At 48.9% G+C, this 25,442-nt stretch overlaps 1 protein-coding gene across 1 annotated transcript in view; it reads right to left on the bottom strand.

Annotated features, from left to right (window-relative positions):
• LOC137413975 (calpain-1 catalytic subunit-like) overlaps positions 1-25,442 on the bottom strand; it is a 185,480-nt gene that overhangs the window by 64,239 nt on the left and 95,799 nt on the right. The window contains exon 9 of the mRNA XM_078778893.1: positions 4,024-4,184. Within this exon, the coding sequence (XP_078635019.1) occupies positions 4,024-4,184 (161 nt within the window). The remainder of the gene's footprint in view (positions 1-4,023; positions 4,185-25,442) is intronic.

The following is a 25,442-nucleotide window of genomic DNA, read 5'->3' as shown; positions in this document are numbered from 1 at the left end:
TCTCTACGTGGTCAAAAAAAATAATCCACACTGAATGTCGACTCGAGAAGCCCTGAATTTATGAGGTGTTTTAAAAGACAAGAGACTGTCAGCATAGCTGAGGAGGCATGCACATTCACCTTGAGTAGTCTTGTCTGGGTTCGAATCTCGATCCAACTATAAACTGCCATCCTGGTATTTCACAAGCAGGGATTTTGATGCGTCAGCATGCGCGTCGTCCGTCAAATGGACATTAAGCCAGAGGACCCGTTTACCAGCAATGAACATTAGTGGTTGTTGTGGAATTAGCAGCAGGAAGTTGGGGTGTGAAGGGAATGGCAGAGATCTGTAATCTGGTGGTGAAAGAAGGGCGCATTCCAGTGGATTGGGAACTGAGTACCCTCGTCCCTCTATACAAGGGGAAAGGTGACCCTCTGGAGTGTGGCTCGTACCGAGCGATAAAGTTATTGGAGCACGGAATGAAGGTATTGGAAAGGGTGTTGGAGAGGAGGATAAGGAAGAAGGTGAAGATCGACGAAATGCAGTTTGGATTTATGCCAGGAAGAGGAACAACAGACGCGCTGTTTATTTTGAGGCAGTTGCAGGATAAGTACATGGAGAAGAGGAAGAAGTTGTTTCATGGGTTTGTTGATCTGGAGAAAGCTTTCGATCGGGTTCCACACGAAGTACTGACATGGGCATTGAGGGGTGTAGAAGTGGAGGAATGGTTGATCAGAGTTGTGATGGCAATGTACAAAAGAGCGTGCACAGCTGTAAGGACGAAGGACGGGAACAGTGGTGAGTTTGAGGTGAAGGTGGGAGTGCATCAGGGGTCGGTACTAAGTCCACTACTATTTGTAGCTGTGATGGAGGTGCTGGCTCAGAACGTAAAGGAGGGTTTACCATGGGAGTTGTTGTATACAGATGATCTGGTGTTGATTGCGGAAAGTATGGATGGACTGAAGGAAAAGATGAACAAGTGGAAGGAATGTATGGAGACAAAAGGTCTGAAGGTGAATATCGGAAAGACGAAGGTGATGGCAAGTGGTAAAGCATGTGGTGAGGTGGAAAGAACTGGGAAGTGGCCATGTGCTGTGTGCAGGAAGGGTGTCGGAGTGAACTCCATTCAATGTACAATGTGCGCTGAGTGGGTTCATCAAAAATGTAGTGGTCTGAGGGGGTCATTAACCAGTGTGGCAGATACATTCAAATGTAAGCTGTGCACAGAGGGAGCTGCAGATGGAGGAAATGTTGAGTTGGATCTTGGAGACGGCGTGAAGCTGGAAGGTGTGAAAACATTTTGCTACCTCAGAGACATGCTGAATGGAGAAGGTGGATCAGACTCGGCAACGGTTGCTAGAGTGAGATGTGCATGGAAGAAGTTTCGGGAACTGAGTGGCGTGCTGATGAGGAGGGGAGTGTCGTTGAAGCTGAAGGGAAAGGTGTATGCTGCATGTGTGAGAAGTGTTATGATTTATGGGAGCGAGACATGGGTAATGAACGTAGAGCAGCAACGAAGGGTGGAAAGGGTGGAAATGCGAATGGTTCTGTGGATGTGCGGAGTATCATTGAGAGAGGGGAAGACAAATGATGAATTGCGAAAGATGATGGGAATAGAGCCTGTGATGGATGCTGTGAAGAGAAACAGGTTGAGATGGTTTGGTTATGTGTTGAGGAAGGATGAAAGTGACTGGTTGAGAAGAGTGATGGAAATGAATGTAGAAGGAAGTAAAGGACGTGGAAGACCGAGAAAGACTTGGCTAAAGATGGTGGAAGAAGAAATGCGGGCGAGGGGGTTAACAAGGAGAGATGCAGAAAATAGGGCAAAATGGAGAAGATTGTCATGGGGACCGCAAGGCTAACCCCCACTCTAGCAGGGAAAATGGCCTTAAAATGCATGTTGTTGTTGTTGTTGTTGAACATTAGTGGTTGTGGAAGATCAAACCGTATCTTTTGTGAAGAGGGGACGAGTTTATGCCCACACCAAGGCACACCATGAACAAATGACACATTCCTGCCCAAGTCATCTACAGTCAAGTATCATGCGTCGGAGTAACGATCGTCTAGGATTGTTTCCAGCCCAAAATGTTTCTGAATAATTCATGATATGCCCTGGAACTCTGCATTAAATATTGTGGGTCTTTAATTATTATTATTTACTTTAAATTCTGATGTTTGGGGGGAAGGCAGGGAGTACAATTAACAGTGAGAGAGAAGATTTGGGTGGGGTGGAGTGGGGTGGGAGGGAGAGTGAATGTATGATCAGGTCCGAATAGACATTTTCATCGACTACAGTTAGTAGAAATATTATGATGACTACTCGTATTACTTGTAGGGAAGCTCTCATGAGTTACCAGTGCAAGCAGTGGACCAAAACTTAAAAAATAAAAATTCCAAGAATTTTTTTCCCAAAATAATTTAGTGACGAAATGACCTTAATACTTTTCTGCAAAAGTATTGTTACATTTTTTATTTTGGGAGGGGCAGGCATGGGGGGAGTTAAGAGATTACCTAAGAACAGGTAGAACTGTATAGAGTAAGTAGTATGGTCCGTGTACGAGTAGTTAGCTCATCTTGATGTCATAAGCAGGGACGTGTAGCTTAAGGATTGCTTGTTTGAACGTGCACCATATGGAGTGTAGCGAATTGTAATAAATAGCAAGGGCTTGAAGTGAAGGAAACGTGTGTAAAACCTCTTGTAATCCACCGGGTGCACTGAGTGGTAAGAGAAGAGCAGAGGAGAGCAAAGGAGAGCGAGGCAGTTCATAATGTGGCTCAGGTAGGCAAGGGAGAGCGAAGTGATGGGCACCTCCAGGGGTGGAGTTATGGATGCCTTGAGGGGCGGAGTGCTGTCCGGAGAGCAAGGAGAGGAGCTTGTATTGTGCGGATTCTGTGCGCTTGGGATCGCGCTGATTCTGAGGAGAACTGTGTGGTTGTGTTTTCTTTTGTATACAGGATCGAAGCTCGTGAAAGGGCGAACATTTATCACACAAAAAAATCAAACAGACACACAAAACATATAATAAGGGCAGCGGTAGACAAGATGGGGAGAGAAGGGGAAGCACACAAACACAGCATTTGAGAGCAGGGACATCGGGAGATCTGTGGGAGGGCTTGGGAGGAGGATGCGTGGGAAGGGGGGGAGGGGTGGGAGAAGTATAAAACAAGGACACTGCAAGGACTTCCAGGAAGGAAGTTGGTATTTCAAAAAAGTGAATCTGGGGTGAAATTAGTGGGGGTAGAAAAGATCAAGGTTTTGGATGGGGAAAGATAAGAGATCGTGGTGAACAGCTGTTTTAAAGACCTGGAGGGTGGAGTGGGATTGAAGAGAGTGAGGGAGTTTATTCCAGAGGCGGGAGAAAAGAGGAATGAAGGAGTGAAGGTGAGCAGAGAGTCTTGATTTTGGCAGTTTAACCATAAGATGGTTGCAGGCAGATCTTGTGCGACCTTGAGGAATATTTGGGGGACAAAGCCCAGAGAGAGCTGGGGGAGCAAGGCCGGAGAGGAGTCGGTAGAAGACAGAAAGACCACCAACCTGCCTGCGGTGAGTAAGTGAAAGGCCCTTGGAATTAGCTTCATCTGCACAACTGTTACAGTTGTGCAGACACGGTTAATGCCATTGAATGGGTTCCATCGTTCCTTCTCAATTCCCAAGATAATTTCATATTGAGAAAACTAAAAGATTTGTTATGGAACACACAATGGACAACAAAGAAAAAAGGGGAGGGTAAACAATGAGCGTTTGCTGAATTTTAAAAACAAGTCTCATGAATGAAACCACCATGGCCATTATAAATTGTACGAATAAAATGTAAACTTCGGATGTAAGTGTAATAAAATGTAAACGAATGTAAACATAAACAAAAAAATGTAAACTTAAATGTAAACTTATGTTGCAGTGTTAACCCAGGCATTCATAAATTTGAACTTCAACTGCACAAAAAGAAGGATCTTGGACTCCATTATCAAGACAAAACATGCAGATCTTCAATAGTTAATGCTCAAGTATCATGAAAGAAGAGAAATGGAACTTTAGTTACTTACTGGGGAAATTCCTGCAGCCACCAGCACTGCTGCCCCTCACCCAGCTACCCGGGTAGGTAACTGAATGCCAGTGCTTCAAACCATCATCGTCAAGAGTGTCCGGTGTAAGGTTGCATATCTCCAGCCGTGAATACTGGCGCAGCCAATCATCAAAGGACATCCTAACACAAAAAAATCGTATGGTCAGCCCCAGAAGGTAACGAGTCATCAACAGATATAGTGTCAGCCCATGGTGGATGAATTGGTCTTTAACAAAGTTACACCATAAACAGCAAAAGGATTTCTAAGTTTGCTTTGAGTAAACAAAAGTTAAATAAATAAGTACCTATAAATCACTCGATCTGATCATTAATGAAGTTTAAAAAAAAACATCCTGAGGTGGAAAGAAAATGCACCACTAAACTGCAAATGTAAATTCAGTTTTTTCCTCCAAAATTTGTGGAGATGAACCATGGCTTGTTCACGATTGGCTGAATAATACATATTTGACATCATTTGCATACTGTGGTGGACACGAAAGCTCACTGGCATAAGGGCATCATTCCACGCACCAAGTGGGCGGCGGCCACGCCCGAGGGGTAGGCGTGGCCACGGGATATACACCGGGCGCGCAGCCCGGAGCGCGCCAGTGCTACAGTTGAGCTCGTTTAATAAAGACTCTTAAACTCACCGCGTTGTCCGCTTCCTTCTTGTTGTACAAGCAAGCGCGCGTAGCACCGCACTTCATTGGTGACTCCGACGTTCTGGTCAGCCGTCGCTGACCACCCGAATACGCCATCGCAATGGCAAACAACGCGGTCCAAATGAAACTCCCCGAGTTCTGGGAGACGCAAGCCGAAGTCTGGGTCCTGCAGGCAGAAGCCCAGTTCGGACTTCGAGGCATCACGGTGGACGAGACCATGTACTGCCACGTGGTTGCTTCCCTCGGGCCCGGCACGGCCGCCCGCGTCCTGTCGGTCCTGAGGAACCCACCGGCCGACGGCAGGTATGAGGCGATCAAGCGTCTCCTCCTCGCCACGTTCGGCCTCACGGTGGACGCACGGGCCGACCGCCTGCTGGACCTCCCCGAGCTCGGTGACACGTGACCGTCGGTCCGCATGGACCATATGCTGTCATTGATGGGCGACGAAACCCCGAACGCTCTTTTCCGGGCGTTATTTCGACACCAGCTGCCGGCACGAGTCCGCCTCGCGTTGGCCGGTTCTGTGACGACGGAACCCCGAGCGCTCGCTGCCGAGGCCGACAAGTTCTTCGCGGCTTTGGACGCGCAGGCGAGTTTTGGCGCGGCCGCCGCGCATCCCGAGGCTGACCCTGATGCTGATGCACCACACCTCGGGGATCCCGAGGCTGACGCACGCCGCGTGGCTGCCGCTACGCCACGCCCACCATCACTGCGAAAACCGCCGCCTCCGCCTTCGCCGCAAACCTGGTGCCATTTCCACGCCAGGTTTGGCCACAAGGCGAGGACTTGTTGCCCGCCGTGCTCCTTCGGCAAGTCGGGAAACTACAAAGCCGGCGCTCGGTAGCGGCCCTGAGCGTCGGCCATTCCGGCAGCCTTCTTTTTATAATGGACACCTTGTCCGGGCGCCGTTTCCTATGCGACACGGGGGCACAGGTGAGCGTTATCCCTGCCTCTACGTCCGACAAGCACACCGCGGGCCAGGGCCACGCGTTGCTTGCCGCGAACGGAACACCCATATGCACATTCGGGAAGCGCTGCCTCTCCCTGCGGTTCGGAAGGCAACGCTTCGAGTGGACGTTCGTAACCGCTAGTGTCCCCATGGCACTACTCGGTGCGGACTTCCTCTGTGCACACGGGTTGTTGGTCGATGTGAAGAACAGACGTCTCGTCCAGGCTGAAACGTTCAGCTCGCTGGCTTGCGCGCTGAGCAGCTCGTTGAGCGGCTCACTGAGCGGCTCACCGAGCGGCTCACCAAGCGGCTTGCCGAGCGGCTTGCTGAGCGGTTCGGTCCCGGCGAGGTTAGTTTGTACGCTTCCGGCAGCGGCCGACTTCACCCGCCTCCTCGCCAGCTTCCCGGCCCTTACGCGGCCCACCTTCTTGGCGGGGGCCGTCAAGCATGGGGTGGAACACCACATCCCCACCGCCGGGCCACCGGTCTACGCCCGGGCACGCCGCCTCGAGCCGACGAAGCTCGCGGTAGCTAAAGCAGAGTTCGCTACGCTGAAGCGGCTCGGCATCGTGCGGCGCTCCGAGAGTGCTTGGGCGTCGCCGCTCCACATCGTGCCCAAGCCCGGCGGGGGATGGCGACCATGCAGGGTCTACCGGCGCCTCAACGACGCCACCACCCCCGACCGCTACCCCGTCCCCCACATCCAGGACTTCTCCGCCCGGTTGGCGGGCATGTCCTTCTTTTCGAAGGTGGACCTCATACGCGGCTACCATCAGGTCCCCGTCAGGCCGGAGGACATCCCGAAGACGGCGGTCATCACGCCGTTCGGACTGTTCGAATTTCTTCGGATGCCCTTCGGTTTGAAGAATGCGGCTCAGGCGTTCCAGCGACTCATGGACAGCGTCTTGCGCGACTTGGATTTTGTGTACGTATACCTGGACGACATCCTCGTCGCCAGCGCGTCCCGCGAAGAGCACGTTCACCATCTCCGCACGCTCTTAGAACGTCTGGGCCAGCATGGACTCATCGCGAACCCCGCTAAGTGCCGGTTCGGCGTCGCCGACATCGATTTTTTGGGGGCACCGCGTCACCAGGCACGGGGCCGTCCCCCTACCGGCCAAGGTGGAGGCGGTGAAGGGGTTTCCGTGCCCCCGCACAATCAAGGGGCGCCAGGAGTTCCTGGGCATGGTAAACTTTTACCATCGGTTCCTGCCCCGCATCGCCCAGCTCCTGCACCCCTTGCACGAGGCCCTCCGGGGGAAGCCGGGCAAAGGTGACGTTACCTGGACCGAGCAGATGGACGCGGCGTTCGCAGGCACGAAGCTCGCCTTGGCTAACGCCACCATGCTCGCGCACCCGGCGCCCGATGCACCGATCGCCCTCACCACCGACGCCTCGGACTACGCGGTGGGCGCGGTGCACGAGCAATGGGTGCGTGGTGCTTGGCAACCGCTGGCGTTCTTCAGCCAGCAGCTTCGCCCGCCCGAACGCAGCTATAGTACCTTCGACCGCGAGTTGCTCGGGCTTCACCTGGTGGTCAGGCACTTCCGCCATCTGCTCGAGGGCCGTGCGTTCACGGCCTTCGTCGACCACAAGCCACTGGTCTTCGCGATGGGCAAGGTCGCCGAGCCGTGGTCGGCCCGGCAGCAGCGTCACCTCTCGGCCGTGTCTGAGTACACGACGGACATCCGGCACGTCGCGGGGAAGCACAACCCGGTGGCGGATTGCCTTTCCCGGTCCGTCGCCCACGCAGTCCACCTTGGCATCGACTATGCCCGGATGGCGGCGGACCAGGCCGCCGACCCCGGCATCCAGGCCTTGCGGACTGCCGTCACGGGCCTCCGCGTCACTGAGGTGCAGTTCGATGGCGCGGCCCTCTTGTGCGACGTCTCCCTCGGGCGGCCTCGCCCCATCGTGCCCGCGGGCTGGCAGCACCAGGTGTTTGACGCCATCCACGGCCTGTCCCACCCGGGCACGAAGGCCTCCCAGAGGTTGGTCGCCGACAAGTTTGTCTGGCATGGCCTCCGGAAGGCCGTCCGCGGCTGGACCAGGACGTGCCTCGCGTGCCAGCGCGCGAAGGTGCACCGGCACACCCAGGCCCCATTGGCCCCGTTCACGGTGCTGGAACGAAGGTTCGACCACGTACACGTGGACCTGGTGGGACCTCTGCCCCCCTCGCGGGGTTTCACCCATGTCCTGACAATGGTGGACCGCACCACCCGGTGGCCGGACGCCGTGCCTTTGGCGGCGACGACGGCAGCGGACGTCGCACAGGCGTTCATCGCCACCTGGGTCGCCCGGTTCGGCGCCCCCTCGGACATATCGTCCGACCGCGGCCCCCAGTTCACCTCGGAGCTCTGGGGGGTGGTCGTGCGGGGGCTCTGGATCCAGCTGCACCGAACTACGGCCTACCACCCCCAGGCCAACGGCCTGTGCGAGCGGTTCTACCGCTCGTTGAAGGCAGCGCTCCGGGCCACCCTCCGCGACGGCGGCTGGGTCGACAGGCTCCCCTGGGTCCTGCTGGGCCTCCGGACGGCGCCCACGGACGACCTGCGCGCATCCGCGGCGGAGTTGGTCTTCGGACAACCGCTGCGGGTGCCGGGCGAGTTCCTCCCCGACCCCACGGCACCATGGTCCGCGGCACAGGAGCGCTCCGCGCTGCAGGAGACAGCCCGGAGGTTCGCCCCGGTGCCGACGGCGCACCACGGGCACCCGCCTACGCACGTCGCCCCGGAGCTTCGCACCGCGGAGTACGTCTTCGTCCGGCACGACGCCCACCGGACACCACTGCGGCCCCCGTACGACGGGCCTTTCCGCGTGCTGGAGACCGGGGTGAAACACTTCACCTTGGACATCGGCGGTACTCCCGACCGCGTCTCGGTGGATCGCCTCAAACCGGCCCACCTCGACGTGGATCACCCACCGCCGGTGGCTCGGCCCCCGCGTCGGGGCCGCCCCCCTGCGGGCGGACCCCCAGCACAGCCCAGGCCCGCCGGCACGCCGCCCCCCGGTCCTGCACCCATCCCGGGTGCAGCCGGAAGCATCCCAGCTGACATCCCTGCACCCCGGACGCCACCGGTCACCAGAGGGCGCTTTGGCCGGGTCATCCGTTTGCCCCGAAAACTGGCCCTCCAGGTGCGCGGGAATTCTGGGGGGGCGCGTGTGGCGGACACGAAAGCTCACTGGCGTGAGGGCATCATTCCACGCACCAAGTCGGCGGGGGCCACGCCCGAGGGGTAGGCGTGGCCGCGGGATATACACCGGGCGCGCAGCCCGGAGCGCGCCAGTGCTACAGTTGAGCTCGTTTAATAAAGACTCTTAAACTCACCACGTTGTCCGCTTCCTTCTTGTTGTACAAGCAAGCGCGCGTAGCACCGCGCTTCAATACGATTATATATATGAATTTTGACCAATCATGGAAGTGGTGGTGGCTTCCCCGAGAGAAATTACTGAGAAATTCACTGAAGTTGCATTTGCTCTTTAATTGTGTTTTGCATTCCTGGATGCAAAATTAAAAATTCAATAATAATCTGGTCGAGTAATTCTCTTTGTTTTGAAATTTACTTGTGTTTCTCACAAAAAAGAGAAAAATAAAAAACTAGAAAGCATCTGAAAATGCAAAGCCGGTCCGCATCCGCTATGTATTAGATGTATTCTTCTTCCGTATGCTAAACATGACGAAAACAGCTAAAAAAAAATACAAAATGAAATTCAACGATTATAAACAACCTTGACCTTTGACCGAAAAAAAAAATCGCCTTCCAGCTTTTGATTGGTGAACCAATTCAGTGACCCAATATGCATACTCTTAAAAGTTCAGGTCATTTTGATGAAAAGCGACAATTTTATGTGATGCTGATCTTTTTACCTTTTGACCAAATTATAAATTTGCCTTCTCCATATTCTCATAATAAAACTTTGTTGAAAATTTGATGAGAAAAGCTGAAATGGTAAAAGAGTTACGGCCCGGACAGACACAGACAGAGACAGACAGACAGAGGCACAAAAAAGTGATTGCAAAACCCCTCCAGTCACTCACTTTCCAGCTGTCTGGACTGGGTTCAAATCCAGGCTCAACTATAAACTGTCATCCCGGTGTTTCACAAGCAGGGTGATTCATCAATGTGTGTGCCGTCCCTCCGATGGACGATGGGCATCCCATCTGCCGGAATTAGGTGGTGGATGACAAATATCCCACGGTGTCCTTTGTGAAGAGCAGATGAGCTATCGCTGGCACCATGGCCAAATTACCAATTCCTTCTCTAAATACAGCCCCAAGGGTTCAGGGTAGGCGAATCAACCCAACTAATTCTGGGGTAATTGACCTGTCCGTAAGAACATTTTTTTTGCGAGTCATCAGGTGGAGGAAATTGGTAATACTAATTCGCAGCATGCACAACCAGATGGTCTGAGCTTTATGGCCAGAGTTTCAATGTGATGCAATACCCATGGTCACACTGCATGACATTTGAGCAGCTAAGCTCATGAATTGTGTATTTTGGGGTACAAGTACCAAACTTTCCAGATAAGTTTAAGAATATTTTGTAAAAGACTTCAGATTGAGGCATTGAAAAAAAAATCGTTAGCAAAAGAATATAAAGGTACATATTATAGTGAATACATACCTATAATAGTCGGAAACTGGCTAAAACCGATATTTAACCGCAGCTAAGCTCATGAATTGTGTATTTTGGGGTACAAGTACCAAACTTTCCAGATAAGTTTAAGAATATTTTGTAAAAGACTTCAGATTGAGGCATTGAAAAAAAAATCGTTAGCAAAAGAATATAAAGGTACATATTATAGTGAATACATACCTATAATAGTCGGAAACTGGCTAAAACCGATATTTGTTTTGAATAGAAAATGACTGGGAATGTTGCCCAACCAATCAAAATAACTTCAGCTAAATTTCAATGTCATACAATCTACATACAGAGCTACAAAATACAAGGGAAGACATCAATTTCCTTTTGTTTCGAATAAATTTGTCTGCATAGGCATTTGTCAAATCGGCATGTACATTGTACAGTGCCTTCAAAATGTATTCACACCCCGTGACGTTTTCACATTTTGTTATTACAGTCTGAATTTAAAATGGATTTAATTGAAATTTTTTGTCACTGATCTGCACATAATACCCCATAATGTCAAAGTGTTATTTCTTTTTTTAGAATTTTTCAAGTGAATTAAAAATGAAAGGCTGAAATGTCTCGAGTCAATAAGTATTCAACCCCTTTGCTATGACACTCCAAATTGAGATCAGGTGCATCCAATTTACTTTGATCATCCTTGAGATGTCTCTGCAACTTGATTGGAGGCCACCTGTGGCCAATTTAATTGAATAGACATTATTTGGAAGGAAACACACCTTTCAATATAAGGTCCCACAGTTGACAGTGCATGTCAGAGCAGAAACTCGACAATGAAGTCCAAGGAACTGTCCGTGTAATTCCGAGATATAGTTGCAAGGGGGGCTAGGAGGCGCAGATCTGGGGAAAGTTATAAAACAAATTCTAGAGCGTTGAAACTTCCAAGGAGCACAGTGTGCTCCATCATTAGGAAATGGAAAGAATATGGAACTACCCAGACTCTTCCACAGCACTGGCCATCCAACCAAACTGAGAAACTGGGCAAGAAGAACTTTGGTCATGCAGGTGACCAAGAACCAAATGACCACTGACAGAACGACAGAGATCCTTGGCTGAGATGGGAGAACCTGCTGGAAGGACAACAGTCTCTGCAGCACTTCACAAATCTTGGCGTTATGGGAGAGTGGCCAGACGGAAGCCACTCTTGAGGAAAAAAAAGCACATGACAGCACACCTGAAGTTTGAAAAAAGGCACGTGAAAGACAGAGCATGAGGCAAAAAAATTTCCGGTCTGATGAGAGGAAAATTTAACTCATTGGCCTGAATGCAAATCGCTATGTCTGGCGGAAACCGAGCACACATCACCCATCTAAGACCATCCCTACCGTGAAGCATATTCACGGCAGCATCATGCTATGGGGATGCTTTTCAGTGGCAGGGAATGGGAGACTTGCAAGGATAGAGGGAACAATTAATGGAGCCAAATACAAGCATATCCTTGAGGGGAACATGCTTCAGAGTGCAAAAGACTTTCGACTGTGGGAAAGATTTACATTCCAATGACCCCAAGCATACATCAAAAGCAACACTGGAATGACTTCAGAACAAGAACGTGAAAGTCCTTGAGTGGCCCAGCCAAAGCGCAGACTTTAACCCCATTGACAATCTGTGGAAAGACTTGAAGATTGCTGTTCACCGACGCTCCCCATCCAACTTGACAGAGCTGAAGCAAATCTGCAAGGAAGAATGGGACAAACAATCCAAATCCAGATGTGCAAAGCTGATAGACATACCCAAGAAGACTCGAAGCTGTCATCGGTGCAAAAGGTGGTTCACCCAAGTATCGTCTCACAGGGTTGAATACTTATGCAAGTTAGTTCTGTATTTCATTTTTAAATTTTTGCTAAAATATGTAAACAAAAAATTACACTTTGACATTATGGGGTATTATGTGTAGATTAGTGACAACAAAATCTCAATTAAATCCTTTTAAAATTCATGCTGCAACACAACAAAATGTAAAAAAAGTCAAGGGTGTGAATACTTTCTAATGCAGTACAGAAGCGCTATTCGCGGTTCCGCTTTTCGCGGTTGATAAAATGCGACATGTTTCTCTATTCGCAGCCGTGTCCCACAAAATCGTGTTTTTGGTTTTTTTACCCCTATTCGCGGCTGCGTTTTTTTTTGGTTTTTTTTTGTATACAGAGTCGAGGCTCGTGAAAGAGCTAACATTTATCAAACAAACAAATCAAACAAACAAGCAAACAAAGTATATAAAAAGAGGAGCGGTCGACAAGATGGGGAGAGAAGGGGAGGAAGCACACAAAGACAACATTTGAGAGCAGGGACATCGGGAGATGTGTGGGAGGGAGAGGGCCTGGGGGGAGGCAGGATAGGTATAAAACGAAAGGACACCAAGGACTTCCAGGAAAGAAGTCGGCACCTCAAAAACTGGATTTGGGGTGAAATTAGCGGGGGTAGAAAAGATCAAGGTTTTGGATTGGGGAAGATAACAGATGGTGGTGAACAGCCGTTTTAAAGATCTGGAGGGAGGAGTGGGATTGAAGAGAGTGAGGGAGTTTGTTCCAGAGGTGGGAGAAAAGAGGAGTGAAGGTGAGCAGAGAGTCTTGATTTTGGCAGTTTAACCATAAGAGGGTTGCAGGCAGATCTTGTGTGACCTGTAGGAATATTTGGGGGACAGAGCCCAGAGAGAGCTGGGGGAGCAAGGCCGGAGAGGAGTTGGTAGAAGACAGAAAGACCACCAACCTGCCTGCGGCGAGCAAGTGAAAGGCCCTCGGAGATAGCGTCATCGCGGGAGATTCCAATGATTCTGAATGCTTTGGTTTCAACAGCGTGAAGACGAGCTAGGTGTGAGGCAGGAGCACCAGCCCAGAGGGGAGAGCACTACTCCATTTAGCTGCGGATGAAAGCCTTGTATGTGGTGAGGAGCTCAGGTGTGCCAAGGAAGGACTTCGCACGAAGGAGGATGCCCAGTCGGCGACTGGCTTTGGAGGCCAGCTTGGAAATGTGGTTTTCCCAGGAAAGATCATGGCAGATAGTGAGACCCAAAAGCTTGAGTGACAGAACTTCTTGGAGAGGATTATTCAGAAAGTAGATGGGAGGGTTGTCCAGTCGGTCTTTTCGGAGAGACATCGTAAGAGTGTGAGATTTGTCAGGATTGAAAGACATGTTCCACTTGTTTGCCCTGTCTGTGATTTTGTCCAGGTCTGCAGAGAGTGAGGAGGCTGCAGACTGCCGATCTGAGGGATGAGGAATGGCGCAGCAGAGAGTGGAGTCATCAGCAAATAGATAGAGAGGATTTTCAAGAGAGTCAGAGAGATCATTGCTGAAGACCAGAAAAAGCACAGGGCCCAGAACACTGCTTTGGGGAACTCCAGCCTGAACAGGAAGAGGAGATGAGAGAAACCCATTCAGGGCCACACGTTGACTACGACTAGAGAGGAAGTCCGCCAGCCATGCGTGGAGATTTCCATGGATACCAAAGGAGGAGAGTTTGGTGAACAGAGCGGGGTGCCAGACCGTATCGAAGGCACGTGATATGTCGAGGGAGACAGCTCTACTTTCCTGTTTGGCATTGAGGACCTCCATCCATTGTTGAGACAGTAGAAGCAGCATGTCCAGAGTAGAGTGACCTAGTCTGAAACCAAATTGATGATCAGAGATCAAGCCATTGGAGAAGAGGAAAGATTTCATATCTGAAGCAATGATGGATTCCATGACTTTGCTGATAATTGGGAGAAGGCCGATTGGTCTGTAGTTGCTAGGATCTGTTTTTGCACCTTTTTGTGCAAAGCGGTGATGTTGGCTGATTTCCAAGCAGATGGCAGTTGACCTTGTGCAAAAGAGAGGGTGAAGAGAACAGAGAGAGGGAGTGAAAGAGCAGAAGAACAGGATTTTAGGACCCGTGGGCTGATGCCGTCAGGTCCAGTTGCAGAATCAGAGTCGAAGGTTGAAAGAAACTTTTCCACCTTGTCAGGAGGAAAGGACACGGAGTCCAGGAGCAGCTGGGTATGACGGGTACAGAGAGGGATGGGTTTGGGACACAAGATTTAGAGGCAAACACAGAGTTGAGGCATTCAGCTTTTTCACGTGCGGAGTCAGCTGTGTAGCCGTTTGAGGTAAGGGAGGGGATGGAGGGGGAACAAACACCAGAAACATATTTGACCAGACGCCACCAGGATTTGGAAGAGGGAGACAGATAAGAGAGTTCGGTCTTGAGAACAGAGATATATTGTTTCCTGGCTCTCCTGAGGGTGGACACACACTTGTTTCGGGCTTTGTGAAAGGAAATGAGATTCCTTCCGTTGGATTTGCTTTCGAGGAGACGAAGGCAAGTTGTTTCTGGGCAACAGCCTCACCACAAGATTCCGTGTACCATGGACGGGAGGAAGGGTATGACAACTGAAGACGAGATGGGATAAATCTGTGCATGAGAGAGAGCAATTTACTTTGGAAGAATTCCCAGGATGAGTTGATGTCAGAGGTGGTAGAGATGGGAGACCAGTCCAGATGATTGATGGCTGCTTGAAGACCGTGCCAGTTGGCCTGAGTGAAATGCCAGACTCGTCGACGCTGAGCAGGCTCCCTGAGAATGGTCAGAGAGATGTCCACTTTAACAAGCACATGATCAGATGAGCCGATTGGAGCAGAAGAAGAGCAGCAGACATTTTCAGGGAAGTTAGTCATAACCAAGTCCAGAAGAGAAGATGCCCCGTTGACTGAGATCCGGGTCGGGAAATTGACAGATTGTGCCAGTCCCAGTGAGTCGCAGAAGTCCTTTGCTGAGGAGCCATGGCTGGTGAGAGAGGTACCCACACCCATCCAACTGGCATGGTGACAATTGAAATCACCACATATGAGGAAGAGAGAGTTGGGATGAGTAGATAGAAGTTGGTCCATATTATCAGACAGCGAGATGAAGATGGAGTCATCACTGTTTGGTGGACGGTACAACACACATATGAACAAAAGGTGGGAGCGAAGGGGAAGCCGTAGCCAGAGGTATTCCTGGGGGTGAGGTGGAGAGAGTGCAGTGCAGGGCGAGTGAGGAAGAGAGTTTTTGATAAAACTAGCAACCCCACCTCCAGGACGAGGCTCAGGTCTATCATACCGGAGGAGGGAGTAACCCGGGAGAGATACTAAGGAATCAGAGACATCATGAAGGAGGAAAGTTTCTGTTAAGCAGATCACGTCTGGTTTGTCAGAAGCAACCTGTATGGAGAGATCAGTTAAGTTTGAAAGAAGGCCCCGGATGTTTGAGGTCCATACCGTTAATGAAGAGGAAGGGGGAGCATTGGATACAGAACAGTGGGGAGGAGGGGTTGGGCAAGATGTGGAAGAGGTGGAAGAGGTAGGGAGAGCTGTTGAAGGTGTGTCAGAGATTTCAGAATAGCTCGGAGAAAGGGAAGGATGGGGCGGACAAAAGGTTTGATGGTGATTGGGTGAGGCACAATGAGGTGTTATTTGAGGAGGGGGAAGAGCGAGGCAGAAGGTTGGGGGAGATGGAGGTGAGAGTTGGAAGGAGGAAGAAGCGGGGAGGACGCTTTGAGGAGGGGGAGTGAGAGGGGAGGGATTGGAAAGGGATGGGATATGGGGGAGATTTGGAGGGGAGGGGTGAGGGGGGAGTCTAGGAGGGGAGGGGCGAGGGGGAGTCTTGGAGGGGAGGGGTGTGGGGGGAGTTTAGGAGGGAAGGGGCAAGGGGGGAGATTTGAAAGGGATCGGTGATGGGGAGGATTTGGAGGGGAGGGGCAAGGTGGAAGATTTGAAAGGGATGGGTGATAATAATAATATAATAATAATAATAATTCATTTATTTTGTATAGCGCTTTTCCAGAAGCCCAAAGGCGCTTTGACAGAGTGGCAAACATAATGCATAACAATACATGAAAACAACAATTGCAAAAAGACAAGAATCAATAGGGAAATATTTAAAGCAAAAGGAGGGAGAAGGAGAAGAGATAGTCAGGGGTTAAATGCTGTGGGTTGAATGTTGAATGCAGCGTTGAACAGGTGGGTCTTTAGTGATGTTTTGAATGTGGTGAGTGAGGAGGAGTCTCTGATGGTGTGAGGTAGTGAGTTCCAGAGGGTGGGAGCAGCGATGGAGAAGGCCCTGTCCCCCCAGGATCTGAATTTGGTCCGGATGGAGGGGGTCAGGAGGTTGGTACCAGCAGAGCGGAGGTTGCGGGTGGGAGTGTGTCTGGAGAGGAGGTCAGCCAGGTAGGATGGGGCCAGGTTATGGAGGGCTTTGTATGTCAAGAGGAGGATTTTGTACTGGATTCTCTGGGGGATGGGGAGCCAGTGAAGCTTGTAAAGGACGGGGGTGATGTGGTCACGGGTCCGGGAATGAGTGAGTAGACGGGCAGCGGAGTTCTGAATGTATTGGAGTTTATTGGTGATTTTTGAGGGTGAACCATAGAGGAGGCTATTGCAGTAGTCCAGACGGGAGGTGATGAAGGCGTGGATGAGGGTTTCTGCAGCCGTGGAGGAGAGGGATGAGCGGAGACGGGCAATGTTTTTCAGGTGAAAGAAGGCTGACTTTGTGATCTGTTTAGTGTATTTGTCGAAGGAAAGGGTTTGGTCAAAGATGACGCCAAGATTCCGGATGTGAGGGGAGGTGGATACTGGGATACCGTCGATGTTGAGGGCAAAGTTATGGGTGGATTTTGTGAGCGTTTTTGGGCCAATGATGATTATTTCAGATTTATCACAGTTAAGCTTGAGGAAGTTGATTTGAAGCCAGGATTTTATTTCAGTGATGCAGTTTGTCAGGATAGAGTGGGTGTCGGTGGAGACGGACTTGGTGGAGATGAAAAGCTGGATGTCATCGGCGAAGCAGTGGAATTGGAGACCATGACGGCGGATTAAGTGACCGAGCGGGGACAGGTAAAGGATGAAGAGGAGGGGGCCAAGAACTGAACCTTGGGGGACACCTTGGGGGAGGGGAGCAGTGGGGGATTTGCAGTTATTGATGGAGATGAACTGGCATCTGTCAGAGAGGTATGATTTAATCCAAGAGAGGGCAGTGCCGGTAACGTTAAAGGTGGATTCAAGTCGGGTGAGGAGGATAGTGTGATCGATGGTGTCAAAGGCAGCGCTGAGGTCGAGGAGGACGAGAATGTTGAGGTTGCCAGCGTCAGAGGAGAGGAGAAGGTCGTTGGTGATTTTGAGGAGAGCAGTTTCAGTACTGTGGTTGGAGCGGAATCCGGATTGGAATGTTTCATACAGGTTATTGGCAGAGAGATGATGTTTGAGTTGAGTGGCTACAGCGCGTTCCAAAACTTTTGACAGAAAGGGTAGGTTGGAGATGGGTCTGAAGTTGTTTAGGGTGTCAGGGTTTAGACCAGGTTTTTTTAGAATGGGGGTAACAGCAGCAATTTTGAGGGAAGGTGGGACGATGCCTGTAGACAGGGAGGAGTTTATTGTTGCAATGATAAGTGGAGAGAGAGCAGGGAGGGAGGCTTTGACAAAGCTGGAGGGGATGGGGTCAAGAGTGCAGGTGGCAGTTTTCATTCCTATGAGGAGTTCAGAGAGGTCAGTAGGAGAGATTGGGGAGAACCGAGACAGGGGATGGCAGGACAAGGGGGGGCAGGTGGTTGGAGGGGGAGCGGGTGCGGCGGTGGTCAAGCTGTTGTAGATGTTGTCAATTTTGCGTTGGAAGAAAGAGAGGAAGGAGATGCAGTTGTCTACTGTGAATGACTGGGTGGTGGTGTTCAGGGGGCGGAGGAGTTTGTTTATTGTCGAGAAGAGTGCTTTTGGGTTTCCGGAGCCAGAGTGGATAATTTGAGAGTAGTAGGCAGAGCGGGCGCGGGAGAGGGCATCTTTGTAGTGTTGTATGTGGTCCTTGTAGGCTTGGGAGTGAACTGTGAGACCCGTTTTATTGCGGAGTCTTTCAAGTTGGCGAGCACGAGTTTTCATCAGGTGGAGTTCAGGGGTAAACCAGGGAGCAGAATGGGTGAAAGAAACTGTTTTGGTTTTTACAGGCGCAAGCTGGTCAAGGCAGGAGGAGAGAGTGTGGTTGTAGTAGTCAGTGAGGTCGGAAGGGGTGTGGAGGTCAATGAAGGGAGAAGTGGACATTTTTTCAGAGAGGGTGGATGAGAATGAGGTAGGTGAAATAGCGTTTAGCTTACGGAAGTTGATTGTGCGATAATGCCTTGGTGTTGGGGCGGGGATGTTGATGGTCAGAGTGATGGCTAAGTGGTCAGAGAGGGTGAGGTCGGAGCCATAGAGATGGTGCAAATTTAATCCAGTGGAGCAGACAAGGTCCAAAATGTGACCACGGATATGGGTAGGAAAGTCGACATGTTGAGTGAGGTTAAAGCAGGTGAGTAAATCAGTGAAGTCAGTGGTTATTGTGGAGTCAGTGGAGTCCATGTGGATATTGAAATCACCAAGGAGGAGGATTGAGGGGGAGAGGGAACATAGCTGGGTCAGAAAGTAGGAGAAGTCAGACAGGAATGATGGGTGTGGTTTGGGAGGGCGGTAGACGACAGCCATGACTGACTGCGTGTGACCAGAGAGTTTTAAAGCCAGGTGTTCAAATGATGGAGCAGATGAGATGGAGATGAGGTTGGTCTTGATGTCTTGACGGTGGATAACGGCAATTCCACCACCTCGGCCCTCCAAGCGTGGTTTATTGACGTAGGAATATCCATTGGGTGTGGTGAGGTTGAGTGTGTAGTAGTCCAGAGGTTGTTGCCAGGTTTCGGTGAGACAGAGAAAGTCCAGTTTGTTATCCAGGATGTATTCGTTCAGGATGAGGCATTTATTGTTGAGGGACCGGGTGTTGAACAGGGTGAGCTTGATGTTGTTTTGAACAGCAGGGATGAATTCAGGTGATTTAGCCAGGGTTCGTAGGCAGGAGGTGCGATCGTGTGGGTTGCTGTGACCAGGTGCGCTGGGACGAAGAGTGAGAGTGCGCTGAGCCGACCAGAGGACGGGGATGGAGTGACCTGATTGCAAATAAACAAACTTGCGACCGGAGCCACGGTGAATGTACCTGGGTCGTCGGAGGAGTCCATTTGATTTGATGGCAGAGATGCATGATGGGGTGGAGCGGGTATTGAGCAGAAGGAGCCTTGCGGCGGAGTACTTCAGAGCCATGCCAGGCAGGAGCGAAGGGACGAGTACGAGGCCAAGGTCGAGGAGGCAAAGCGGCACACGCAGCGGCAAACGCAGCGGCAAACGCAGCGGCAAACGACTGCAGCCGCTAATCAAGACCACAGCGGCAAACAAGGCCACAAGGCCACCAAGACCACACGGCCACCGGCAAACAAGGCCACGGCCACAAACAACGGGAGCGGGCCTTTCAATTCCGTATTCCGTACCATCAAAAGCAGATTCCGTTATCCAGCCGGAGAACACGCGGCACGTGCGGGTGTGAAAAGGCAGGACAGGTGTGAGATGTCAGGTCAGAAAAGTAGAAGCAGACCCTGTACATCCATCCAGTCGGAGAAGCGGCGAATATGCAACGCCAGCGTACTCTCGCAACCGAACCCTTCCCTCCTCCAAGTGATTGGGAAGATTTGGAGGGGAGGGGTGATGGGGAAGATTTCGAGGGGAGGGGTTATGGGGAAGATTTGGAGGGGAGGGGTGAGATTGGATTTTAGAAAGTGTACGATTAATGGGAAACGAACATTTATTGCAAAATGAGTTTCTTATGACCTTCGAGTCAAAATTACATTTCAGGACGTTGGAGGGAGGATGGAGTGCAGCAGAGTTTAGGGAATGTAGAAAAGAGGCACTGTAAGAGTTGGAATTTTTTTTTGGGATGAATAGATTTGGTGAGCAAGTCGAAAGCAGCCTTTTAAAGAAGAAGAAGAAAAAGGTGTTATAATATACGACGGAATACAGAACTTGAGGGGAAAGTGTAAACATTTTAAAGTTTAACAGTGAAAACTATCTGGGGAAATGGGGGAGAAACACGTGGTCGAAGAACGAACGAACGAATAAGAATGAATAAACGAATGAGAACAACAAATAAGAACAGAAAAGGAAATGTTTTTTTGGGGGTTTTTTTTTTTTTTGAGTTGAGATTTTAAACAAGGAAGTAGGCTATGGGGTGAAAAGACTGGGAAAACAGAGAACGAAAGTTATTGGAGCACAAACGACGGACCGCAGAGAGAAAAACAAAGCCTCAAGGTTGGACACTGTACAAGGCCTCAAAAGACACGACACGAATTAACATGATTTTCTATACAGGTATGAAAGATTTGCACCGAAAATCTTCCTCGGGACACACTATACGTACAACACCATAAAATAAATACAGTTATAACGAAAATACAAATGGGAACAATTACTTAACTTCGATTTCGATGGAGAGCGTGGTGAGCTGCGCATAAACGAAACCTCGCCAGCAAGACCGGAAGCCAAGATCAATTCAGCAAGACAGGAAGCGTTCCACGAATTCGCGGTTTTTAAGGGGCGCAAAAAAAAAAAAAAAATCCCACGAGCTGCTAGCTTGACACATTTATAAAAGCTATCTTTTACCAGCCATGCATAAAGCTGCTGGGCATACACAAAAAAACATCTACGAGCCACGAGCATGACCTGCTTATACATTCACCGCTGTGCGATTTGCATTTTCATGGCTTTCGCGGCCGCAAATTTTAGCTTGACTATAATCAGCTCTCGATTATGCTGATCAGGATGTTCCGCCAGCTACGAAAACACGTCAACCCCGCGAATTATAGAATGCAAGCACTTCATCAAATCAATTGCAATTTCAAATTTATAGCAAAGCATCATAAGAGATATTACACAATGAAAACGCTTCGGGGGATGTTTCATCAGCAACGAAAACATGTCAAACTCCGCGAGTTATAGAATGAAAATGCTTCATCCAATCTATTATTGAAATTAGCAGATAGGCTCAACACGGAATCATCCAAAAACATGCCCCACAAACAATGGGCAGAGTATTCACCCCTACCGCAGATACCCACAATGCACACATTCCTACATATAAAGACTGTGTGCTGGATCTCGATCATCATTATCGTTCCGTTGCTTTGACCTGTGTTTTTAACTTGCTCTGCTCATTCAATCATGGCTCCCAAGCGTGAGACTAGTGCCAGAGATGTGTTGACAACCAAGAGGCAGAAGAAAGTGATGAGCCTGAGCCAGAAAGTGGAGCTGCTCGACCGGCTTTCGAGAGGAGAGAGTGCGGCCTCTGTGGGCAGGCATTACGGCGTCAACGAATCCACCGTTCGCTACATACGGAAGAAGAAGGCGATTCGTGAAAGAGTTTCAGTGAGCGCTGCATTGAGTACGATGGTCACCCATGTCCAGAATGTCCACATGGAAAGGATGGAGAAGACTTTCAGAATATGATCGAGGACAACACGCAGATGAGGGACTTCATGCTAAAAACCATGATGCTGAACCGTTCCCTAAACCCGCTCACCAAGGACGAGTTGGAGGCCATTCCAAAGGTTTCCGAGGAGGAGGAGGTGGGCAGTGATGAGGAAGAGGTGCTGAGGTCCAACCTCACAGTCCAGTTCCTGGGTGCATTGCTGCAGGACATGCGGGTGCTTGTTGACAGGGTGCAAGACGCTGACCCACTCATGGAGGTGTACCTCAAGTTCAACAGGGGCTTGGATGATGTGCTGCTTGGGCAATCTGATGTGTGCTGATGATGTGCTGCAAAGAGCTACATCAAAATGTTGGGCAATCTGTCAGGCAGCTCCACATTACCCATTTCTTCAGCCCTGCTCCCTCCACCTCAAGACCATCAACACCCTCCCCTGCTTTCCTCTCAGCATCCTCACCAGCATTCTCACCAGCATCCTCACCTTCTCCTACCTCTCCCTTTGTGCATAATTTTGCTGCACCATCATTTGGGTCGCCCTCAAAATTTGAGGAATTCATGGGATTTTAATTCATCATCATCATCATCATCATCATCATAATCATAATCATCATCACCTTTGAAAGTTGCGTGTGTTTGTAAAAGAAATTTTTTAAACGGTACATGATGGTGTTGTTTTTTTTTGCTTATTTTTTTACTTTCACAGTACGGTATGGTTAAACTGGAAAAGCACTTTTAATAAACTGCAAGCGCATTCCTTCAATAAACTGGAAATGGTACCTGGTGTTGTTTTTTTTTTTTTTAAATTTGTAAGCACTTTTTATGAAACTGTAATCATGTGCATTTACGGTCAAAAATATTTTAAACTTTAAAAATATTCCTCCATGAATCAGAAACCGCTGGGAACCTATAACTTATCCCCTTTTTCCCCATTGAAACAATGCCGCAGCATACATTCGCGGGATTTTCATGGACCTTCGAGGATTTTGTCTCGCCATTTCCAGGACTTTAATCGACCTTCGCAGATTATCGTCGACATTCTCTGGATTTGCCTAACCATTCGTGCATTTTGCCTCGCCATTCGCAGTTTGGTCCTCTCAATTCGCGACTCGGGAACCTATCCCCCCTTTTTCCATTGAAACAATGCCCCGCGATTTGCGGTTTCGCAATTCGTGGATTTTCCAGGAACGTATCCCCCGCGAATATCGGGGTCCCACGGTATTTGGTTTTCCGTTTCATTCTGAAGGCACTTTATTTTCTGAACTAGTGATGTACATTGAGGAAACACAAATGGAGGAAGGAACGGCACCAATCTTCACAATGAGTGATTTATCACATCTGTCTGAGCAGAGGGTGGAACAATCCGGTGTTTTTTGAACCAGCTACTTCATTCTGCACTTTCACAATCAAGATTGTTGGCTCATTTTCCAGACATGGAAGTTCACAACAAGGGTCAAGTGATTTTGTTGATTTTCAAAGAGGACATTGGTACGGCCTTGGCAAAGTCATATGAACTAGATTATGGAAAACAATGCTGTTATTCTTGCACGTGCAGCAGCTGTACTCTGGCGGAACATGTTCAACACCAAGCAAGAATTCAATGGATCATTTTCGACAGACTGTCTTGATAGGCCAAGCATAAAGGATCAAAGTCGTCCAGGAATACCAGCCGCACTCGAAATTACACAACTCCTGACTTACAATTGTGTGAGACACCAACAATGGCAAACAAGTGCATCCATCAGACTGTATACAGATGTGGTATGATCAAAGATGACGCTCATAATAGAACGTCTAAAGCCTCTTAGCCATTTAATGACATTCTGCAGGTGGAGTCGAGGAATATTATATTACGAGAACAATGAAATCTGTGAGGTAGTTTGATTTCAATGCAGATTGGATCCGAACTGAGTTTTTTCGACATGTGTCAATATCGTATGTATCAATGTCAAGGTTCGTATCGATACTGTATACTCCCACAATTTCACTATATTCAAAAACATTTTTATTTGAAATATCAAAAAATTTGAGGGAAATATATATATATACATGCATATGCAGGCCATATTGAAGTCTTTTCGTGGATGATGCCTGTTTGATTGATTGCAAGTGTCTGTATAAAATCCAATAATACTTAATGTTTCAGAGTTCTCATCACTGAAAACATACATGCACTGTATATCTTACCATTTACCGTAGTTACTTCCGCCACCGAAGGAAGGAGGATATTTTGTTGTCACCCCTGCCTGGTTGTCTGTTTATTTGTGACCAGGATATCTCAAAAAGTTGTGGACCGATTCGGACAAATCTTGGTGGACAGATTGGGGGTGTGTCAAGGAAGACTAGATTTGATTTTGGTGAAGATCCAAATCCGAGAATATTTTAATAATTACTCCCGCTATTGAGTAACGCATTCGATCGTGTCTGTGTGTGTGTGTGTGCGTGTGTGTTCGTGTGTTTGTGAACAAGATATCTGGAAAAGTTCTGAACGGATTTGGATGAATGTTGGTGGGATGATTGCCCTTGGGATAAGGAAGAATTGATTAGTTTTTGGTGAAGCTCAGGATATTATTCCAGATCCAGGAATTTTTTGAAGGATTGTTTACCATTGGAAGATAGGGCCCATTTTTTTTCAACATTATCTTCTATATATTCTATATTTAACATTGTGATATGAAAATAGTTTTCATATTTGTTGTAAATGTAGTTTAAACTCGTGGTTATGCGTTAGAGCGGTGTATTTTGTTAGCAGCGTCGTCTTCAAGGTTCTTCTTTTATTTTTCTAATAAAGACATATTCTGTCATTTTAAAACCAGCAAAGTGTGTATTCTGTTTCCCCGTTTCATAAAATGTATCATTTGATACGTATAATGCTTTAAAACTTTTTTTTGGGTTGTTTTTTTTTTACCTCAGTGGAGATATCAACATTTACCTCGGCGAATGTCAATCGCGGTGTCAGTGTTTGATGAACTTATAAAGACTTCGGTGACTTATAAGTGTCACCAGCATGTGCACGGGATTCTTCCCAGAAGAAAGAGTGGTCGCATTAGCTTGTACGACTTAAAATGAGCGAGTTTTGTTTTGACGTTTGGGCCAGTTTTACATGTTGTATCCCTAAGGAATGAAACGGCCGTTTTTCCTGGCTTACAATTTTATTTGAAGTCACACATGCCTCAAAATACACTCACTTATATAGAATTGAACGCTGAATCCGAAAATGTAAGTGAAATTGCCTTGTTTTTTTTAACATTATCTATATATATAAAACACAGTTTGTGTGTGTGTGTGTAATGTTACCGATAGACTCCGAAACGGAGAGGCTTACGTGCTTGATATTTGACTTAGACATGGCCATTGAGCATGGGACGAACATGGCCGAACACAAAATATTTGACGATCCATATTTTTTATTCATATTTACCTCAGCGCATTTCAACGAAGTACCCGCTAATCTCAGCCGGTTCCAGAGCAGCTCGCTGATTCGCTCAGAGCGATCACGTGATGTTCCATCCCGTCACACGTCACTTCACCTTTTATGCGATCGTGTTTTGTATCGATTTTGTGCAATATGAATTAAATGTCTTTGAAACAGCTGTGAAACGTCTTTCCACAACCCTTCCGTAACCGATTGGAGCAGTTTCTTGCCGCACAAAACGAGATCCGCGAAGCGAGTTGGTCGAGTCGTGCTGACCAAGATGGCGACACGGCGGCTTCACTTTTCACGGAGTATGAGCGTTCTATATATTTTCAATTCAGTGCACCCGTGATTTGTGGCATAGACATGACCATTGGGCCTTCACGGTGTAATTTGTGCGAGGCTTTTGTCCGAGTGAGCTTGAGTCAAGAGGGCGAATGTACGGGTTGGGA

Source organism: Myxine glutinosa, chromosome 5 (assembly GCF_964187855.1).
Source record: "Myxine glutinosa chromosome 5, kmMyxGlut1.1, whole genome shotgun sequence".
NCBI classification, from domain to species: Eukaryota; Metazoa; Chordata; class Myxini; order Myxiniformes; family Myxinidae; genus Myxine; species Myxine glutinosa.
Note: the sequence above shows the minus strand (reverse complement) of the source record. Positions and strands in the feature narration are given on the sequence as shown.